The sequence below is a fragment of the Sabethes cyaneus genome, chromosome 3 (genome assembly GCF_943734655.1).
Source record: "Sabethes cyaneus chromosome 3, idSabCyanKW18_F2, whole genome shotgun sequence".
NCBI lineage: Eukaryota > Metazoa > Arthropoda > Insecta > Diptera > Culicidae > Sabethes > Sabethes cyaneus.
This window is the reverse complement of record NC_071355.1, coordinates 68,054,341-68,078,212: the sequence shown is the minus strand read 5'-3', so window position 1 is coordinate 68,078,212 and position 23,872 is coordinate 68,054,341. Positions and strand designations below refer to the sequence as shown.

The window sequence follows — 23,872 nt, the reverse complement described above, 5'->3', positions numbered from 1 at the left end:
TCGGGCCCTTCGTAAAACGCTAGGCATACGCTATTTTCGAGCGGTAGGTAGTGCGGACGATATTTGACGGAGTAGAAACTGAAAGCGGAGATTAACGGAGACGTATGAATCATGAGCTACAAGCACTGTTTGGAGAGATTGCCATCGTCATCTGGCGAAAGTCAGTAGGCTACAGTGCGACGAAAATAGTTCTCTTTAACAACTGTACCATCATCAGGAACTGGGAGGCTCAACGTCGACCAGGTCGAAAGTGATTTGCGACTTCTGTGAGTGGGAAATTTGCGATGAGTGGCCCAAGATGTAGTTGAATGGAGACGAACGCTTGAAACAGCATGAGCTGGGGTGGCTACTAAGTTACTGACGACGACGACAACTACGCTTTTGCGATGCCTAGTGAAAAAGAAAATATCTACACAGCGGGAACATATACACTGAGTTTTTTCCCGGTTTCCAATTCCAATGAGGAAAATTTCTGGAGGGGGCTGGTACCCCAGGCACCCCCTCTAGCTACGCCAATGCCTCCCGTACCGAACGCTTCCCATATAGATAATGTTTTATTTACATTCATTTGGTGTATCTTTGCTAATAAAGGTTAAGTGATACTCCGAACCCTCGTGGATGAACTAAAGGCATTTACACAGCATTTAGAAGCCAGGCTACAACTAGCCAAGGATATATTTGCCTTATTTCGATCTCTTAAAATAGATTAGTCTACCAAAAATATTAGTTGAAAATAAAGTCCTGTGGTTCAATGATTGCGTAAAACTACAGTTGTAAGGTTAGGAACTGAAAAACACACGACCAGCTTGGTTACGCAATTGAACAAATTGAAGTATTCCCACGTATGGCCACGGGGGTGCGCTAGGTAGTAGCTTGGGGTGGCCAGAGCTATGTTGGGCGCTTTTTCCTTGTTGCCTTCCCCATTTCATATTCCAGAAGAAATTAGCCCTCAACGTGCATTAATGACTACCATGACTACCATGACTGCTTTGAGTGTATTAGTAAATAGGTCTTAATGGCTCTTTAGTTGCAATTTTAGTACAGTAGATTCGCTGGGATAAATGATTGTCTGCCTTACATTATCGATAATCTTTCATATGCCACTCAGTTCCACTAACAAAAATGTTTTTCTGACGAAAAAACTGTTTATGCACATGCACTTCAAAATCAACTCAGCATAAAAAACGCACACAACACTAACCTCATCGTGTATCGCATTTTACTTGAATATTTTAAACAAAACCGGACACTCACTTAACTTGAAATGTAGGATTTAGAAACATTTAATTGTAGCACATTAATATCTGGCTCACTTTCTGTCAATATATCTCCGCAGTTGGCACAAGTTCACAAAATATGAAAGCACACGAGCACCCAATCTACATTTACGCATGCAATAGACACTCTGCATGCACTATGAAAAAATCTGTATGTACAACTGGCGTAAAAGCTTTTCTCTTAAAGCCGTTATAAGCCGTTATAAGTTATCATATAACCCTTTAAGCCCGAGCCCTCACAATTGTGTAGGTGACCCATGACTACTTTTAAAAATTTTTCCTTTCCTTTCTAAACGTCGTACTTTTACATATATGGCGCCAATCTCTTGTGTAAACATCGTAACTCGTAAAAAAATAGAAAATAGCTGAATAGAAGTTTTCTTTTGTGTTTGGATTAATTATTGTCTAATCTTCAAAATCTTGTGAAAACAGCAAAAAGTTTTATCTGTCGTATTTTCTTATTGGATCCGTATTTCGAAATTGCTTAGATAAAAAATTATTGGTAATAAGTATTTCTAATTGATGTAATTAAAAATTTACGCGATATTCCAGATCGCAGTGGGATTATTTTTTCACGTCATAAGTAATAGATGAAATAAAACGAAATTTGCTGCTGCCATCTCATTTTGAGTCAGTAAGAATGAATACATTATACTGTGGAGCATTCGTTCATGCTCCACACTACGGAATTTCCGTTTAGAGTACTACCAGAACCTAAAACTGGTCATTTATAAATTGTAAAATAATAAAGAAGTGTGGCAAATGATGTATTCAACTACGGAATTTTCTAAGACAAATTCTTGGATTAACATTTGAATGTTTTTAAGCCAATCTGGACGTTCCGGTATATCTGTTGTATTAAGGTTAGTAAAAACTTAACTAACAAAAAGTTGCGCGTATTTCCATAGCTACGTAGCGACCGTTCCGCTGCTTCAGAAGGTGAAGTCTATGAGCCTCGAAGCGATGATCTCGCTCTAAACTAAACGGGGTCCACCCTATTCAATTCTGTGGACTTCTTTACACAAAATAATTAGGTTTTTCATGTTTTGTTTTTTCAAAGCCTGGCTTGGTATAGTCCAAAAAGGGTAAAAAATGTTAGAAATAGGGGAAAATGAGCAAAATGGGGCACTTCCCGATGACAAACAGGAAAGCGGTGGGCACCATGCGATTTTCCGGAAAATTTTACATAAGATCACCTACATTTTATCAGCCTGCAGGCCATACCTTAATTGCATCCGTTTTTTCGGCTCGTTTTTGCCCATAGTGCAATGGTATAAGATAAGGCCGAACCCACACAATTGTGTAGGTTGCTAAATTTAGCAAACATTTATTGAAATGTGTAGAATACACTGGTTTTGGTATCTCGAGCGATAAAAAAAATTTATATTGATCCAAAAACCAAAAATATCGTAACTAAAACCCTCCGTGCTTAAAGGGATAAGCCGTTTTATCTGAAAATCCAAGTTTTATAGTAAGTTTTATTTATTTTATTTTAAAATATAAGACGAAATGCATGCCGACTGTAAACTAGATGTTTCCAAAATTATTCCGGTTAATGAACTTGCCGATTTTTTAGAGTGCATCTATTTTATGTGACAGGGGGATGTTCGTATTCTTTCTTTCAGTTTTTGCTCGTAGTAAGCCAGTGATGCTATATAAAATACTAAAATTGTTGGTTTTTCGTCATGTAATAAAGAAATCTAACAGAAGATATGGCAACATTACATTGGGTAAAGAATACCAGCGAATTTTGTGTTAAGCTCTCGCGTGACTTTAGCTGAAATGTTCATCATATGTTATAATGTTCATCCCGTGTTTTAATAACATTTCTCGTCAATCTGCATGTACACACACACACAATGCGTTTGGTTATTTGACGCTTACAGTTTCCATTTTATTCACAAAACAATCTATACCTATAAAAATGGATTTCAGTCTATCTGCCCGTATGCTCCTTATAGAATCGAAAACTACTGAACCGATTGGCGTGAAAATTTGCATGTAGGGATTTTTGGGACCGGGGAAGGTTCCTATGCCGGTTAGACTCTCCACTAAGAGGGGGAGGGGGGTTGCCATACAAATGAAACACAAATTTCTGCATAACTAGAGAACTAATCGAGCAAATGGAATCAAATTTGGCGTGTGGGTGTTTTTGGAGGCAGGATTTTTTTCTATAGTGAATTGAGACCCTTAACCTCTTTAGGAAGGGAATTATGACCCCTCCCCCTTTTAAGAAGGGGAAACTTCCATACAAATGAAATTCAAATTTCCTCATAACTTGAGAACTATTCAATCAAATGGAACCAAATTTGGCAAGTGGGTGTTTTTGGAGACAAATTTTTTTTTCTATGGTGAATTGAGACCCCTTCCCTCTTTAGGAGAGGAATTATGACCCCTTCCCTCTTCAAGAGGGAGATGGACCAGCTAGCATTTTCATATGTATGAAAAAATCAGCATTACGTACAGATATACATGCTAAATAAATCGTATTTCATGCGCAAAATTGGCATATCTGTACTATTTTGGAGGCGATATACGTGATTACGAATATTTTTGAGCGTTACGACTATATAAGTATATATATCCGATTAAGCGCGAGTCGCTCAGTACTACTCTACGACTTTGTGCTGAAAATCGTATGCATGTCAGTCATTATCATTATATACGACGAGAAAATCAACTTGATCCCACTTTATCCAGCTTTAGTTACGATTTTGAGTTTGTTCGGAGATATTTACGATAGTTTTCGTACATTGATATATGAGTTGGTGCTAGCTGGGGGGCTCCTATACAAATGAAATACAAATTTCCTCATAACTCGAGATCTAATCAAGCAAATGGCACAAAATTTGGCAAGTGAAGGTTTTTGGAGTCAAGAATGGTGCATTAGGAGTAGGACCCCTCCCCACTTTAGGAGGGGGCTTCTATGCAAATGAAATACAAATTTCATCATATCTCGAGAACTAATCAATCAAATAGAACCAAATTTGGCATGTGGAGGTTTTTGAAGGAAAGAATCTTTTCTAAGATGAATTAGGACCCCTTCCTTCTTTACGAGGGGGCTCCCATACAAATGAAATACAAATTTTTTCATAACTCTAGAACTAATCAAGCAAATGGAGCCAAATATGACATGTGGGTCTTTTTGGAGGCCAATATTTTTTCTATGGTGTTTTGAGACCCCCTCTTTAGGAGGGGAATTATGACCCCTGCCACCTATAAGAGTAGGGGCTTCCTTACAAATGAAATACACATTTCCTCATAATTCGAGAACTAATCAAGCAAATGGAACCAAATTTGGCATGTGGAGGATGTTAGAGGCATGAATTTATTTTATGATTGTTTGAGACCCTTGACCCCTGTGGTAGTGGGAGCGGACTCTCATACAAACGAAACAGAAATTTTTGCGTAACTTTAAGACTAGTCGAATTCGAGAAATTTTAGACCCTTCCATGAAACATTAGTCAATAACAAGACCACCAGAAACTACCTAGAGTAACACTAGATGATTTAGGGTGAGACGGCCGCAGGCTGCAAATGTTGTCAGCGACCTGCCGTCGAAAGCGCCGGCCACTGCGGGGAGTAGCCCCCAGGATTTATGTACAGCATAGTTTCATTTTTGGCAATACGAAGTTTGTCGGGTCAGCTAGTATCAGAAAAGGTCAAACTCTGCTTAGGTTCATAAAGATAGACAAGCTCAATAAGAATATTTGCCGCTTCTGTTATCTTGAGCCTGAGAACTTGGAACACCTACTTTGCGAATGCCGAGTATTGATACAACGCAGACTGCGTATCCTCGGGAATAGCATCGCAGCGGACCTTAAGATGGACCCGGAGAGCTTGACTACCCGCCTACCGGCAAATAAACGGGATCTGGGAAACAAAACAACTACCGGAGGAGTAAAAGGGGAATGTAATATGCCCAATACACAAGAAGGGCGTCAAGTTGGAATGTGAGATCTATACTCAACGCTGCTTATAAAATGCTTTCTCACATCATCCTTCGTCGTCTATTGCTGCTAGTAAGTAGCTTTGGAGGATGTTATCAAGCCGGTTTTGTGGACTGGCGATCGACAACCTGGCCAAATCGTTGTGTTGTGGCAGATCCTCCAATAATATCACGAATTTCAAGGCACTACGCACCACCGATTTCAAAGCCGCATATGATAATACCGATCGTGAAGAGCTTCGGAAAATAATGGACGAAAACATCTTTCCCTGAATCTAATAAAACTGATTCTGGTCAGGATAGATGGTGTACAATACTGTGTTGGGATTAGGATATCGCGTGCGCTATTCAGCCCGTCCGAAATACGTAGGGGGTTTCGATAAGGCATTGGTATCTCCTGCCTCCTGTTCAACATCGCGTTAAAAACCAAGTATCTGTTAGCAGGAGGAACCGACTACAGTAGAGCTTGCATAGGCAATAATGTTATAATCGATTGAAACGAGTTTAGTAGACGAAATTGTATACCTCGAGTCGTTGATGTTAGGACCAACTTTAGCGGAATATATCAGAATGGTTTATGGAGGAGAAATATGAATCCAGAAAGTCGCTAAGGCTGGAAGGGTACAATGGGCGGGACATGTTGTGAGAATGCCGGACAACCCTGCAAGGGTGGTGTTCCTCATGAACTCAGTTGCTACCAAACGTAGTGTTAATCCAGTACGCTGTGACTCAAAGGTTCACCAATAACTGCAAACAACAGGGCCTGGGGAAAAATTGGGTTCGTATCCGATTATAATTGGCTCCCATTATAGCTTGGTTGAGTTGCTTGATTAAGACTACAGAAATATAGTCGAAACGTCGCACAAAGTTGAAAATCTGTTCTGATTTAATGAGACTGACAGTCGGTAAAAATAAAATAAATGATCAGAACGATTTTTGGTGGAGTATATACCGAAAGTGGATGAATCACGAGTTCAAACAGTGCCTGGAAGAGATATCTATTGTACACCTGGCGAAAGGAAATCTGTTTTCTTGAAAAAGGATTCCACCAACCCGGACGAGGAATAGACGAGCCCAGCGTGCTTTTGCAACTCAAACTCAACCTACTTGTTTTAGTACCATGACACGGTTAGGTTAATTTACAGAAGCGTAAATAGTGTAAAGAAAAACCAAAAACTTTCCATAACTGGATCAACCGTTTGCTTAACAAAAGAAAAACATAAATTTGAAAATTATTACCTCTATTACAAAAACATGAACAACCGGCAAGGGTGATATTTCATGCACATTATATTTTTTCCGATGTCAAAAGTTGGCGGAAACTGCATACAATAAATAACATAAATAACATAAAGATATTAAAATACGCCTTTTCCGACGAACGTCCGGTGGTGGAAGTGGAAACTCGGCGCAAAGAAAAACGGCCTCTGCCTGGCCGGCTAGCTGGCAGTGGGAGAAAAATTTCTTGTAATTTACTGCGCTCCCAAGAGAATGCAAGCAAGCCCCCTCGGGTGCATCTTATTTTTTCAGCGGCCGTCATCCAGAAAAGCGGTAGGTAGGTACCGAAGAATTATAAAGCCCGAATCTCTTACACGATTCACCCGCAGACTTAATGAGTTGATCTGAACCTGAGACGGCAGAATTATTATGTTTATTGAGCCAGTCAGCCATAAAAACAAACACGGTGACAGCCACTGTCAAACACGCGATCTCGCGCGTACATTTCAAGTGGGTTACATTTTATGGTTCTCCCGTCGGGCGGCCGCGTGCATCTCGACCGATCATTGTAAATGCAGAATTTTCTGTGAAAGAATCCGTGAATGAAAGGTGAATTTTCCGCGCCGGCTGCCGGCTGCTCCAGCTTCGTGGTAAGAAAGAAAGAATCCCATAGTAAAAATATATTAAAGCTTGTATACTGAACAGAAGAAAAATGAGTTTTTGAGCTGCGTGTAATGGAACCAATTAACACACTTTATTGGCCAATTACGGTCTGTGTTTGTTTTGATAATAAAACTTCCGAGATTACGGAAACGATGGATTATAGTAAACAGTTTTGATGAAACGGTTAAATTTTTGAAATAAGTGTTTTTGCTTGTTTACGGGATACAATAGAATTTGAATTAGTTTTTTTTCATTTTTAGCTACGTTGCTAGTTTGCAAAAATAATACATGAGTAAAATTCCTAAAAGATTAGATATATTGATAAATACCAAATGTCTTTGTTCAGCCATGTACCTATCACTGAGAGATCTAATAAAGCATACTTACTCTTCATTAGTTTCGTTGTCTCGGAAGCCTTTGGCGAAAGGGTTACTAACTATTTTCAACTGCGTAACCTGTTTAGAAGAAAACAATGAAATAATTAATTGCCAATCAACCATTTTATCTTATTATATCTAGAACTGCGCTTGATACTTTTATAAGATATTTTCATTTATTCATAGAAGTAGTTGTTCAGTACAGCGTGTATTTCCACTTTTAAAAGGGCAGACAATTTGTAAATACAAAACAATTTTGCTGCGTTAATTCCGCACGGAGTGTGGCAAAGGGCAGCACCAAGTGCTGTTTGGATGATCACTCACTGGGCGATTTTCACCGAGTGCTGTCGTTCGCTCCCACTCCGCTATCGCTCGTACGCTGTAGCTGTAGAGGTGTGTTGCCGAATCGCTCTGTGCGACAAGGCATAATATTGGAACATTGGGCGCATAGTGTGAGCGAATGACAGCCCTGCATAGAACGATTTACTGAAGTTTTTGGAGTGTCTTAGTAGAATACGAAACCTGGAAATTAAATAAAAAGAAAACTTATCCAATTTAATTCTACTATGTATATTTTATTCTTGACAGATACGTATTAAGTTTTCTTTTGATTTAATTTCCAGACATAGAACGATTGCTGTCACTATATAGGTATAGAAGTTTCATTACATTTTACTAGGACCGACTTCTGAAAATGTAGCATCCAAGACAAGCGTATGGAGCTAAAAATAGTTCGAATTTTACCACTCAACCAAGCATACCCGACCGGATTGTACATTCCCTGTCGCTATTTCGAGTTCGATATTCTGAAATCCACTATTTGTTGTTGTTAATTGATCAAAGATTCATTCACTATGAATATTTATTTTAGCACACTTCAATGTACGTAAACAATGCGCCAACGATGGTTTGTTTAGCCAATCTTGATTGAGGATATAAGTGATTATGATTTTCAATCAAACCAAAAACCGAACCTCCTAGTGCGAAATTGTATAAACAGGAGCATATGAAATGCCAGAAGTTAAAGAAAGGGGGCAAATGCGTAAGCTGAATGTAGCACTGGAATCTTGATTGAACTTCAAATGATTGGAACCTGAAAATCTGCAAACTCACCCGCTGATTCTGGTAGGCCGTGACCGCGGTGAATGATGTTTCTGGAAAGATGAACGTCCGATGGGTCAACCTGTCTTTTTCGTCTTTGACAGCGCCGTGGCTGTTTGTGCGGGAAAAGTGACAAACATGAAGCCGCGGCTGGTACCGATGCATCGAGTTGAGGATGATCTGTTTGACCCGAAAAAGAAAGAACGAAAAAAAAACAGCGAGAACGTGATGGTGTGAACAACTGCGGAACGACCAGTGACGTGCTAATGGTCCAATTTAACGACCTGTGGAAATCTGGATGCATGGGACAAGAGGTCGAGTGCGAAAAACTTACATGTCCATTATCGTCTAACTGATTGTTGGTCAGTTTTAGCTTGTCGAACGAAATAGTTTGCTTCATCCAGGTGGCACCGGTGGCGGGTGAATCGGGATGAACGCTTATCCGGGGTGGCGAAACGGGGTCTGCTTTGCCGGCCACTACCCAACTGGAACTGGAAATGAAAGTGAGCAACCAAAATGACTGTAAGTAATAGACGGTCGTGTGAAAACTTCACTAAACTGCGTTGCTCCACTTCGCACAACAGTCCTATGGCAATAAACAACAAATGGAGAAAATGACGAACAAAATTTTTCTTCTGTTTTTTGCTTTTTTTCACTCCCGCAAGTTGCTTTATGCCGCACGATCGCTATGAGTTTGTTGAAATCGGCAAGTGCAAGTGAATTAAGCATAAAACAATCACAAGCAGTCAATTTATCTAAACAAAAATGGAAATGCAAAGCAAAAATGCTTTTATTACACTGGATGGTGTTGTGATGTCCTGCGGTTCAACATCTAACACCAACTGACCCACTTCATCCCATTTACGCGGGAAGCTGTCAACCGACACTCTCTGTGCCAGCGGTGTACGCGGTTACAGGCAGCTACCCAAATAATAGATCATTAACATTCAAGGCAAATTTTTTAATTGCTATACATACCAGGATGCCACATCCTCCCCCTGCATAAAATGAACAATGCAATATATGATATTATCCCAGGTCCATTATAGATTATTTACATTGTTGGACTGCCCTGACGCAAAAACTGCAAGCGACCCGAAAAAGAACTTCACCTATATTTTGAATCTTCGGTTGATTAACAGGAAAATTGTACGAGTTTGTAGTAATTTTTTTTAAATACTATTGGTTGTCAAGACAATTGCGGGTAGATTAAATGTTATGTTATGAAAAACCTATCTATATTAATTATTATTTATTTTTAGAAATATTACATTGCATTCGTTGTATTAAAAACGATTATGAGAAACAGTGCTAAAATGAAAGTGGTATCTCATATATTTTCTTATAACCCGATAGTGTCACACTACCGATGAGCACACGCACCAAAACAATACTACCTTTCTTTCGATTTGACAGCAATTTCTATGCATAAAAACTACCAACATTCTGCTAACCTTGTCCTGAAAGTAAACTACTCGTTCTACTTAAAAGTCATTGAATGACGCAAATGAATATTTCGCCGGTAAAACTTGGGCAAGAACAGTGCAAAACATGTGTCACTGCTACGCTGCATCAGAATGCATTCGGACACATAGAAGAAAATAGCTTTATCAATGTATGTATTGATTGTAAGTCGCATGTTGAACATTTACATTTCGCAACAGTTTCACGGTCAGCTTACCGTAAGTACGGAGACAAATTCCATCCAACGGAAATCGTATTCGCTGTGGATCTTCAAAAGGTGATTTTTTTATTATTGGTTTTCAAATTACAGGTTATCCAGCTTCCTCGTATGGAAGGGTTGAAGTGAATCGTATTGAACAAGCGGTCGTTAGCATTCAATGAAAGCTTTGGACCGCTCAGTAGCTATGTCTAAATGTTTCCAGTCATTGCGTGTGTATGAGACGAGTCTACCGCTGGAAGATCAGCATGTAACATAACGAGCTAGCCACATTTTGGCTTGATAATGGCATAAGTCAAAACAAGAATTGGAATCTATTCCTCTATTTGATGCTTTTACTGAACACAGAAGAAAAAAAAATAAGAAGGTAATCAATTTGCAAGTACTTCGAATCAGGCTATACATTTATGGCTGCTGACAGCTACCACACGCCTGTCGAGAAAGTAATGCGACACGGTGAGCCAACAGTAACTTTTCCGGAGTACTTCTTTAAACTTCGGATTCAGAGAGCGAAGAAAGTTGTGGCGCTAAACATGGCAGTAGAGGACTTTTTGTTTTATATATTGGAGGGGTGCTTTAGAAGTACGCGAAAAAAACATGTAACGAAAAATGGTTACGTTTTACACGCTTATAACGCAATCATTTTTCATTGGAATATCTCTAAATATTTGCATGAACAATTAGCGAATCAACCAATTACATGTAAGTAAGCTTTTGCTTGCCATTGCCATTTTGCTCGATTAACTAGTTTTTAGTAACAAGTGAGCGTTTCCTCGTCCAGCAAATCAGATTTTTTGGGTTTGGTTATTGTTATAGAGCCTTTAACCTGAAGGGTCATTCAGCTCTCTAACAACTCAGAGATCATTTGTTTCGATTAAGCCTAGACCGAGTTGATGTCGTGTATTCAAATGGTTTTATGAAAGTGTTAAACGCAGCCCTTCTCCTCGATGGTATTTACGATAATATCGATTGAACATTGAACCTAGACGAACTTGATGTCCTGAACGTAAAATGTATTCGTAGTGAAAAGCAACCATCCCTTTCTTACAACCGATCATTTCGAAATGCTGAAATAATTTATATCGAAACTGAAGTCTTGTATGAAAACAAGGTAGAGCACGGGAGGGTATTTTCGACCCATTAAGCGATGGCATCTATTTTCTCGACCTATGACCTAGTTCTAGTGCAAGAACAGGCGGTTTGGACGTTCTTTGAATACAAAATGGTAGATTACTTACAGTTTTGAGAAAATGGTTATACAGTTGGATTTCGAATTTGGCAACAAACGCGTGTCACCTATGTTGCCAAAATCGAGACCGTGCCAAATGTCAGGTCGCCAAATGTCAGGTCGAAGTAAGAAAGCTCGCCTCGGGAAGAGAAAGAGGGATATACCCTTTCTAAATTCTAGCGTTGCTAGTGAAAATCAATTTTCCGTTCTCTCCGAGCAAGAAGCCGGAGATACTAATATTATTAATGAAAAAAATATCGTTAACAAAAGGGGTAAAATTCCACCTATTGTGGTATATGTTACCGAATTTCAAAATTTTCGGAAGGAACTTTCTTTGCGAGTTCCTACCGCTAAGGTCAATTATCAAATCGGCCGTAGAGGCGAGTGTCGCGTGCTGGCCGAAACGGAAGACTCGTTTAATTTGCTTATTCAGTATTTAACTGAAAAGTTGTATAAGTTTTATACATTCGACAGCCGGAATGAAAGACCATTCAAGGCTGTTTTAAAAGGTCTCTCAACCGATCAATCCGTTGATGAGGTCAAATTTGAATTAACGGAATTACTTGGCGTTTCCCCTATCCAAGTAATTCAAATGAAGAAAAAACGTCAAATTCGGGAAACCGGAGGCATTTCACAGCAATTTTACCTGGTTCATTTTAACCGAAATCAGGTAAATAGTTTAAATATTTTAGAAAAGGCACGTGTTTTATTTCGCGTGCGTGTAAAGTGGGAACTATACAAAAAGTTTGGAGGAAATATTCCTCATTTAACTCAGTGTCGCTCATGTCAAAAATATGGTCACGGCACAAAAAATTGTCACTTGGACTCCAAGTGCATGATTTGCAGCAGTCCTTCACACAAAAAGGACGATTGTCCAGTGAAGGAGCAAAACCAATTTAAATGCGCAAATTGTGGTAATAATCATAAAAGTAATTCTTTTGATTGCCCTGTTAGAATCGCTATTTTACAGCGAAGAAATCAGGGTAAACAAAATCCTAAGCGTGAGCAAATTCCACCGGTAGTTAGTGCAGAACCTGTGAATTACCTACCCGTACAAGCTAGGTCAGGTAAATCATATGCTTCGGTCTTAGCCGGAAACTTGGACATACCTGTTATTCCAGGCAGTTCCAAAAAAACCATTAATCCTGGGCCACCTAGGGACGATGCAATTAATGACGACCTAGGTATGATTACCCAGGATAAACTTTTATTTTTGCAACAAGCAATGTCTACTCTAATGACTTCTTTGTTGCAAGCAAGTTCCATGACCGAAGCTATTCGAATTGGAACAAATTATACATATGAAATTGTAATGAAGTTGAAGTTCAGCAATGACTTTAAATAATTCTATAAAATTTCTAAATTGGAACGCTCGTTCATTAAAAGCGAACGAAGATGAGTTTTACAATTTTTTAACTGTCAATAGAGTGCACATTGCAGTTATTACCGAAACTTTTTTAAAGCCAAATATCAAACTAAAATATAACCCCAACTATGTGGTACATAGGTTCGATAGAATTCAAAGTTCTGGCGGTGGAGTTGCTATTGTTATCCACCGTCAAATTAAACATCGCACTCTTCCTCATCTTGAAACAAAAGTTATTGAAGCTTTGGGGATTGAAGTTCAAACGGAACTTGGAATATTATTCGTTGCGGCTGCGTATCTCCCTTACCAGTGTACAAACGAACAAATAAATTTTCTGAAAGGCGACTTGCAAAAACTTACAAGGAATCGCTCAAAATTTCTAATTATCGGTGACTTTAATGCTAAACACCGATCATGGAATAATGCTCAATGTAATTCTAACGGAAAAATTATTTTTAATGATTGCTCATCTGGATACTATTCCATTTTATGTCCAAATGGGCCTACATGTTTTTCTTCTACAAGAAATCCTTCTACAATTGATTTGGTTCTAACCGACCAAAGTCATGCGTGCAGCGAGTTAATTACTCATGCTGATTTTGATTCGGATCATCTCCCAATCACTTTTTGTTTATCACATGAGACAATTTTAAACCCTATTAAATCTGTGTTTAATTATCACAAGGCCAATTGGGAAAGATACAGGTCTCATATTGAGAATCATTTGAATCATGAAGTAAGTTTGCAAAGTAAAACCAATATTGATTCAGCTTTGGAAGCTTTGAGAAGTGCTATTATTGAAGCCAGGGACAATTCTGTTCCGAAGGTCCAAATGAAATTAGATACTCCAATTGTTGATGACAATCTTCAATTGCTTATTAGGCTGAAAAATGTACGTAGGCGTCAATATCAACGAACTCGAGACCCTGCTATGAAAATTATTTATAAAGAATTACAAAAAGAGATAAAACAAAAATTTACTGCTTTGAGGAATGAACAGTTTGCGAATAAGATTGAGCAGTTGAAGCCTTATTCAAAACCTTTCTGGAAATTGTCAAAAATTCTGAAGAAACCATCAAAACCTATTCCAGCAATTAAAGATGGCGATCATATTCTATTAACAAATGAACAAAAGGCTCAAAGACTTGCTCAGCAGTTTGAAAATGTTCATAATTTAAATTTGAACGTGGTGAGCTCAGTTGAAAACGATGTCTCTCAAAAATATGATCAAATTTCTACTTATAACGTCTCACCTAATGAAGTATTTGAAACTGACTTGGATGAGGTTCGTTCAATTATCAAGAAATTCAAGAATATGAAAGCTCCTGGTGACGATGGGATATTTTACATTTTAATTAAAAAACTCCCTGAAATCGCTTATCAACTTTTGGTTAAAATATTTAATAACTGTTTTAAATTAGCATATTTTCCTAACTTATGGAAAACTGCTAAGATTACACCTATTTTGAAACCAGATAAAAATCCAGCGGAGGCTTCAAGCTATAGGCCAATTAGTTTACTTCCATCCATAAGTAAATTATTTGAGAGAATAATTCTTAACCGAATGATGTCACATATTACTGAACATTCCATTTTTGCAGATGAACAATTTGGTTTTCGACATGGGCATTCCACTACTCATCAATTGCTCAGAGTTACTAATATGATACGAGCTAATAAAGCCGACGGCTATTCTACTGGAGTTGCTCTTCTAGACATAGAAAAAGCATTCGACAGTGTGTGGCATAAAGGTTTAATCACGAAATTGCTAAATTTTAACTTTCCAATTTACATTGTAAAAATTTTACAAAATTATTTAACTGATCGATTTTTACAGGTTGTCTATCAGAATTCTAAATCTGATAAATTTCCTGTTAAAGCAGGTGTGCCTCAAGGCTCGATCTTGGGCCCAATCCTGTATAACATATACACATCTGATCTTCCTGAATTACCGGCTGGCTGCACAAAGTCGTTATTCTGCGACGATACAAGCATTTCCGTAAAAGGAAAAAGTCTTCGTGTCATATGTAGTCGACTGCAGAAAAGCTTGGATATTTTCTCCAAATACTTGCAAAAGTGGAAAATTTCTCCCAATGCTTGTAAAACTCAATTAATTATTTTTCCTCATAAGCCTAGAGCTTCTTCCCTTAAGCCAAATAGCAATCACATTATCAAGATGAATGGAGTTGCTTTGAGTTGGTCTGACCAAGTTAAATATTTGGGATTAATTTATGATAAAAAACTTACTTTTAAAGACCACATCGAAAGTATTCAAGCAAAATGTAATAAATATATGAAATGTTTATATCCTCTTATTAACAGAAATTCTAGACTTTGTCTGAAAAATAAACTATTGATTTACAAACAAATTTTTAGACCGGCGATGTTATATGCCGTTCCGATTTGGTCAAGTTGTTGTATTACAAGGAAGAAGAGTCTTCAGAGGATTCAAAATAAAATTTTGAAAATGATTTTGAAGCGTCCTCCTTGGTTTAGTACATTAGAATTACATAGACTTACTGGTGTTGAAACCCTAGAAACTATGTCAAACAAAATTATTTCAAATTTCCGTCAAAAATCGTTGCAATCCTCTATTGCTATGATTAGGTCTCTTTATAGATCATAAGTTAGCTAGGTTAGATATTAGGTTAAGATTTATATTTTTTTCCCTTACATTTAGGTTGTAATCCCTACTGCTAAATAATCTTAATTGTCGTAACAAATCATAAGAAATCAGAATAATAGTATATATTGCAATTCTAATAGTGTTGAAAAGTCACCACTTGTGATTGAACACACAATATGATATAGGATAGTTACTAGGATAGTATTTAACATGTAGATTATAAACATGACAATTATCTCCCCATTTTATAACTTTTTACAAACTTTTTTTTTGTTTTGTTGGTAGTAACTTTGTAAAGACTTTTATAACTTTTGAGGTTTGTAAACGTAACACAGCCAGAGAAAAAAGAAACGGAAGACAGAATTTTATTTTTTCAGCCATCTTTTCTTCTTCTTTTTCGTTTTTTTTCAGGCTGTGTTACGTTTACAAACCTCAAAATTTATAGAAGTCTTTGCCAAGTTACTACCAACAAAACAAAAAAAAAAGTTTGTTCCAATACGTTGTGTAGTTTCTGAGAAAAAGGTACATAAAGTTTGAAAATCGTGGTTTTTCAGGAGCGGCGTCAAAGGAAAATTTGTTCTCCACATTCAAGATTGAAACTTCACAGCCAGCTATTTAGAGCACAAGAAAATTTACGGGACTGGTAGGATGACCCTCCTCCTCCTTCTCGTCGTCGTGGTCGTCAGCAGCTTGCAGCCGAGGTGGTTCGTGCTGTTTTGAGGTCCATTCAATTCGCTCTCGGGTTACTCGTCGCCTATTTCCCAGGTGTCTCTGAAGTTCGGCTCGTTTGAGCCTGGGTCATTTATTTATTTGATCTTCAACGTGATTATTTTAGGCCCTCTCCTCCTAGCCTTTGCTTTCAGCTTATCGCAAATCGCTTCCGCCGTATCAAAGCTTCTGGCTTTAACATCAAAGTCACCAGCGTAGGCAAGAAGTTTACTACCTTTACTGAAAATCAAACCGCGTAAAAAGCGACTTCAATGTATTCTATTCTAGAAAGTTTTAAACGTGTCAGTCGAGCGCAATAACTAGTGGAATAACTAGTAACAGCTTATCCTACATTGAGATACATAGACCGAAACACTAATACAGTGGTTTACCGATTTTATCTACCCATCCGAAAATTTTTGGTAGATATACAGTGGTAACCTGATTTTGTCACTCCCCGATTTTGTCACCCCCGATTTTGTCACGTTTTTGACCCGATTTTGTCACCCCCGATTTTGTCACGTTTTTTACCCGATTTTGTCACGCTTTTGATTTATCAAAAGCTTAGTTTGAAAATCATTTTGAAACATGCCAAATGTGTTTAGATACTGTGAAAAGAGCTGTGTGGATTATCGTGGAGTTTTCACAAAAGTTGTTTCTTATCTCCACAACTATAATAGCTAGAAGGTCACTTTCTTTGGCAAAGTTCTTTATAATAATCTTCTCAAAAATTTTGTAGAACATTGTTTTGCTCTATCTCTTACTGCTTGAAAAATAAATTTTCTATCTTACTTTTAGGAGGATTAATCAAAGAATGGTTCATACCATAAGAAAGAGCTTTTTACGCTATGAAATTTCTATGAACATAGTTAACCAGTATAATCAACCATTTCGGCGCAATTAAAAAACGCGTGTTTTCATACCTGTGGGACCTCACAGCACAGGTGACAAATGTCCACAGAGAGGTAGAAAGAAGTGCGAAAGGTCCTAAAAGTGATCAGAATGAAATATATGTAGTTCGTTCTAAGTTATCTGCAAAAAAATAAAAATTGAAAAAATACCCGATTTTGTCACTGTCCCGTTTTTGTCACCCCTAAATTCATCATGGGGGTGATAAAATCGGGTCATTACTGTATTTAGAAAGTAGACTAATTTGGGGAAAAATAAATTGCTCCAAAATAATTTAAATAAACGAAAAATATTGTTAATGTTGACCATTTTCTTCAATTGTGTACTATTTCAGCGTAATTTTGCGCATAGGGCTCATTTTATTCATATAAGCCATTGGCCATAATGCACGTCAACTCAGCATATTATGAAAAAAGACATATCGAACTTCAAAATTGCTCCGATTTTATTCAAATTTTGTGTACTTTATTCCTTTGCAGTAAATTTTAGAACCGTATTTTTATTTGGTACTTAGGGTTTTCTTTTCTGAGTCAGTGTGGTCCCAAAAGTTACCATTTTTTCCACCTTTATTTCTATAAAAATTCATAACTTTTGATCTATTGAACCGATTTGAATGATGTTAATACCAAATGGAAAGCAAGATGAGATTTTAATAAGCTTTTCAGAACAAATATTGGACTGAAACCCAGTTTTTTTATTATCGCAAAAACATTGAAAACATTCACTTTTTGTGTTTACATGGTGTGTAAACCAAAGAAACTAAGTTTTCAAAAAGTGTCGAGAATACAATGGAGACGCATGGTTTTTGTTTTTACTAGTAATAAAAGCATTTTTTGACAAAGAAGTGCGTCTCTAAAATAAAACGCCATGCGAGTTCATTACATTTTCGTATCTTTATTTCTTAAAAAAAAGACTATCTCAAAAACTAAAAATGTCACATCTGTTTTTTTATATCGTATACTAGCTGACCCGACAAACTTCGTATTGCCACAAATTAACCTGTGTTGTACATAAATCATGAATCTCGGATGATCTTTGTCACTATCTCGAGTTTTGCAAGCCCCCCAGTGGGCGGCGCTTCCGACGGCGGGTCACCGGCAACACTCGCGACCGGCTCGTCCTGAATGATCTAGTGTTACTATAGATAGTTTTTGTGGTCTTGTTATTGATTAATGTTTTATGGAAGAGTCTCGAATTTCTCGAGTTGGATTAGTTTTTGAGTTTCGCAAAAATTTCTGTTTTATTTGTATGAGAGTCCATATCCCCCTACCACAGGGGTGAGAGGTCTCTAACTATCATAAAATAAATTCAAGACTCAAAAATCTCCTACATGCTAAATTTGGTTCCATTTGCTTGATTAGTACTCAAATTATAAGGAAATTTGTATTTCATTTGTATGGGAGCCCACCCTCTTACAAGGGAAAGGGGTCATAATACACCACAGAAAAAAAATTCTGCCATCTAAAACTCTCACATGCCAAATTTGGTTCTATTTGCTTGATTAGTTCTCGAGTTATGAGGAAATTTGTATTTCATTTGTATAGGAGCCCCCCCTCCTAAAGTGGGGAGAGGTTCTTATTCATCATAGAAAAAATTCTTGCCTCCAAAAACACCTACATGCCAAATTTGGTTCCATTTGCTTGATTAGTTCTCGAGTTAGGGGGAAATTTGTATTTCATTTGTACAGGAGCCCCCCCCCCTCTTAGAGTGGGGAGGGGTCCTAATTCACCGTAGAAAATTTTCCTGCCCTCGAAAAGCTTCACATGCCAAATTTGGTTCCATTTGCTTGATTAGTTCTCGAGTTATGAGGAAATTTGTATGGAAGCCCCCCCTCTTAAAGGGGAGAGGAGTTACAATTCTCCTTATAAAGAGGGAGGGGTCTCAATTTACCATAGAATAAATTCTTGTCACCGAAAACACCCACATGCCAAATTTGGTTCTATTTGCTTGATTAGTTCTCGAGTTATGAGGAAATTTGTATTTCATTTGTATAGGAGCCCCCCCTCCTAAAGTGGGGAGAGGTTCTTATTCATCATAGAAAAAATTCTTGCCTCCAAAAACACCTACATGCCAAATTTGGTTCCATTTGCTGGATTAGCTCTCGAGTTATGAGGAAATTTGTATTTCATTTGTATAGGAGCCCCCCCTCCTAAAGTGGGGAGAGGTTCTTATTCATCATAGAAAATATTCTTGCCTCCAAAAATACCTACATGCCAAATTTGGTTTCATTTGCTTGATTAGTTCTCGAGTTATGAGGAAATTGGTATTTCATTTGTACAGGAGCCCCCCTCTTAAAGTGAGGAGGGGTCCTAATTCAACATAGAAACTTTTCTTGCCCTCGAAAACTTTCACATGCCAAATTTGGTTCCATTTGCTTGATTAGTTCTCGAGTTATGAGGAAATTTGTATGGAAACCCCCCCTCTTGAAGGGGAGAGGAGTTATAATTCCCCTTATAAAGAGGGGAGGGGTCTCAAATTACCCTAGCATAAATTCTTGTCACCGAAAACACCCACATGCCAAATTTGGTTCTATTTGCTTGATTAGTTCTCGAGTTATGCAGAAATTTGTGTTTCATTTGTATGGGAGCCCCCCCTCTTAGTGGGGGGAGGGTTCTCTAACCATCACTAAAACCTTTCCTGGCCCCAAAAACCTCTACATGCAAATTTTCACGCCGATTGGTTCAGTAGTTTTTGATTCTATAAGGAACACAGGACAGACAGACAGACAGACAGACAGACAGACAGACAGACAGACAGACAGAAATCCTTCTTTATAGGTATAGATAAACAACTAGTTTGCCATTGAATGTATTATTAAAAAAAATGGATAACGAATATTTTAAATGTTTTAAGTGATTTTAAGGGTTTTCTAAAAAAATGTTATTGCAATCATAAAAAACTTTGAACGTCAGTTTATTGTTTTTTTTTGAAAAGCTCATTGAAATACAATTTTTTGTAATAAAATCATTAAAATCGATTCAATGGTTCAAAAGATGAGAATTTAAAAGGAAAGAAAGGTGATAACCATAGTTCCTAGCGGAGACGAGGTGTGCTCGTAAGCGTTACGGTATAGAAAATCTCACAAAGGAACATTGCGAAATGTTAAAATTATGCGTTACAAAATAAATGGAAGTTACTTTGCGTATTTGACTTCAGCATTACTATACCCTTTCTGTGTATAATTACACACCACAGATACCATATAGTAAACTATAAAATACAAAGAAATATTTTCTGTTATGCGTAAATCCATGAAATCTTCCGAATTTTCATGCCGCGTGGTTAAAATAACAATTTAAAAAAAAGGTAGATAAAACCGGGTCAAAATGGTAGACAAAATCGGGGGTACCTAAAATCGGGTGTAGATTAAACCAGGAGTAGATATAATCGGAATACCACTGTATTTGCTTAGTTTTAGAGAACTACAGGCCGGACTCGATTATCCGGCGATTCGGTTATCCGGGGATTCCATTATCCGGGTTTTTAGACTCGATTATCCGGGTGAAAAAAAAATTTTTTTTTCGCTGATTTATTTTAAGCCCAAATGTTATAATTTTCATGCTACATGATGGTTCCAGCTGGACAAGCATTGATTAACCTCCCTAAAGCTACAAAATTCCTTTCTTATATCCCTTTTATCGGCGAAAAAAACAAAAATAAATCCTGCGATGATGAAATCAATTTTTTTACTTAAAAATCATAATCACCATCATCATTTTCATCATCATCGTAATCAGTAGTAAAAAAATTGCAAAAAAGGAATTTTATGACTTTAGGGGAGATTGATCAATAATAAAAAAACATTTAAAATACCTAAATATTGAAAAACATAACATACAAAAAATAATATTGTACCAAAAAAAATCATCAGTGGAAAAAATCGTAAGAAAGGATTTTTCTGACTCTTGGGAAGATAGATCAATAATAAATAAGACATTTCTGATACCTAAAAGTCAAAAAACTTGACATACCAAAAAAAAATTTGTACCAAAAATGAGTATTCGATTATCCGGGTGATTCGATTATCCGGGTGATTCGATTATCCGGGCTGAAAATAAAAATGAGCACCCGGATAATCGAGTCCGGGCTGTATCATGTATGTACGCTGAAGTCATTTTTTACGTTAAGATTACGAATCATGTAAATCAAAACCTCATAAAAAACTGTGTAAATTCCACAATCCGCATAGAAACAACCGCGTATGATCATAAATGCACTGAAAAACAGTCGAGTAAAACCGCGTAAAAACGATACCAGTGTATTTGAATCATGAGTCTAGTAATTGTAAATAACATCAATTTCAAATAAACCGATTATTTTAACATTTTACAAAAATAATTTTTTGTGTTGCCAAAAACGAATACTTTTGTTGCCAAAATCGGTCCGTGCCAAAATCGAACCATGCCAAAAACGAACCATGCCAAAATCGAAATCCAACTGTACCATTTAAAATTGTAGGTCGGCAAAGCATTTTTATTGGCGAAAGAAAAGGCAAATAGGCTGAATTTAGAAACCTGCTGACGATACCCTCCCGTACCCTAGATGGAATATTTGTGCCTTTGACGTGACACAGCAATTCTCAGAGTGAAGAATTAATTGCACTCTAAGAGTCATTAAGTTGGGTAACGAACTGTTGAACGTTTGAAAAATGATAAGCCGAATTGTATCTTTATTTGTAGTTGTACGTCAACAACGTTCGTGCCCTCGGCAATTTTTACCCAAGCTCGTTTTATTCATTGTGCCGCGTGACGAAGCCTCGCAGTTGGCATCGCATGTTGGAGTTTCGACTGGGAGAGGCTATTAGAAACAATAGAATCGTAGCGGGGGCGTAGCTAGAAATGTTTGGGGCGGTATACAAAAAATCAGATAAAGCCTAGCTTCAAGGAATTTATTTAGGAAATAAGAAATTATTTTCAGGTAAAAGCTATTTTGGTTGAAATTGAGTGTTCTTCAATTCACAATAATAAAGACAAATGTTAAAATCTGCTGGGAGAGTCCATAGCATAGATGCCATTTTCACAGATTTTTTCACACGCATAAACTTGGAACCCTATTATTTATTTTTTTTAATTTTGCTAGTATATTTTTTCTATAATACACATAGTTTATGAAGTACTTTAATTATCAGACACATTGGTAGAACCAGGACTCATAGGAACTGACATAACTGGTGGTTCCCAAATTTATGCGTATGAAAATATCTGTGAAAATGGCATCTCTCCATAGCATTGAGTCTCTTCGAGATGCAGCGAGGATCAAGACGAGTTGACAGCTCATCCCGCATACTTTTCAACATCGCTCTTGCAGAGGTGATCTAACGAGCAGATGTCAAAACGAGGGGTTTGATTTCCAGCAATTCCTTTAGGTAGTAAACTACTTGGCTACGCAGGTGACTTTGATATTAAAACCAGAAACTTTGCTACGGCGCTCAGGCTACGAGGATTGGGCTTAAATTGAGAAACGCATCAAAGACGCATGAAGACACATGAATGGCAGAGGCTCAGCTGAGACGAACGTGCGACTTTCGCGGACGGTAATCGTTGACGGCAACGAACCAGAAGTGGTAGAAGAGTACGTGTATGTGGGATCGCTGGTGGTCGCAGACAACAACACAAATAACGAGATCCAAACAGGACATCAAGCCTATTTTGCCCTTCGCAAAACGCTACAATCAAGGGGCAGAAACCGCCGTACGGAGCTAACAATGTACAAACCTCAATTAGAGCGATAGTTGTCATAGATTAGACCATTGGTGGCTGTCGCAGTGGCCTTTTAACCCAATGCCCTTCTGGCATACAAAAAAAAAAAAATTGGTGGCTACGGTATAAGCATAATGCGGGCTAAATCAGATGTCCTCAATAGATCCGCGGCCCGAAATGACTTCTGACATTAATAAATTTAACCTATAGTTCCCGTCCATCATCCATCAAACCAGTCCGCGGGCCGCAAGAGTCATGCACTCCAAATGATCTACACGTCCTTTCCACGTGAAAAATCACGTAAATTTCTCTACAAGCAGTTACGTGACTTTCAGCTGACTGTTATTGGAAAAAATAATAGCATCTAACTGATTTTCACGTTAACGCATTAGTATGCGTGCAAACTACCTGAAAATCACGTAAATAGTACAGGAAAGCTGGATGGAAAATATTCACATAACTTTTCCTATGATTTCAACGTGAAATTTATTTTGAGTGTGTCCAAGAGCCGCATGCGGCCCGCGGGCCGCCGTTTGGCCATCACTGGATTATACAATGGTCACGGAGAACATGCGTGCTCTTGCGGATATTTGGTGCAGTACAGTACAAGCTGAAAGCGGAGAGTGGCGGAGGTGTATGAATCAATGGTAATAGACACAGCTTGGGGAGATTACCGACGTACATTTGGCGAGAGTCGGTTAGCTACGGAGAAATTACGAAGTAAGGAAAATAGTTTTATTCAACAACCCCGCCGGCACCCAGTACAGAGGGACTCAACGTGCGAGATGGATCGACCAAATCTAAAGCGACATTTTTTTAAATTCTTTTTAAAATTTAAAAATTTAATTTTTTTAAAAAAATTTTTAACTGCGTTTTCAGAGAAGTCTGGGAAATGGGCGGCGAATAACCGAAGTTGAATGGAGCTTAAAACTGTAAGTACCACTCCATCTCTAAGCTACTGGGGGAGTTGAACCCCCAAGCCCCCCCTCTTCCCGTGGTCGCTGCGCCCGAGGATCGTGACACTGGTCCCGCAATTTTGCTGTACTTTAACAGCTGGCTGCAAAGCCTGT

General features: G+C 37.9%; 1 protein-coding gene across 1 annotated transcript in view; it reads right to left on the bottom strand.

The window, feature by feature from the left end:
- The window catches only part of LOC128741864 (T-box transcription factor TBX1-A), a 67,419-nt gene that overhangs the window by 14,075 nt on the left and 29,472 nt on the right, over positions 1-23,872 (bottom strand). The window contains exons 3-5 of the mRNA XM_053837967.1: positions 8,920-9,076; positions 8,598-8,765; positions 7,495-7,562 (exon numbers count right to left, since the gene is read on the bottom strand). Coding sequence (XP_053693942.1) covers positions 7,495-7,562; positions 8,598-8,765; positions 8,920-9,076 — 393 coding nt within the window. The remainder of the gene's footprint in view (positions 1-7,494; positions 7,563-8,597; positions 8,766-8,919; positions 9,077-23,872) is intronic.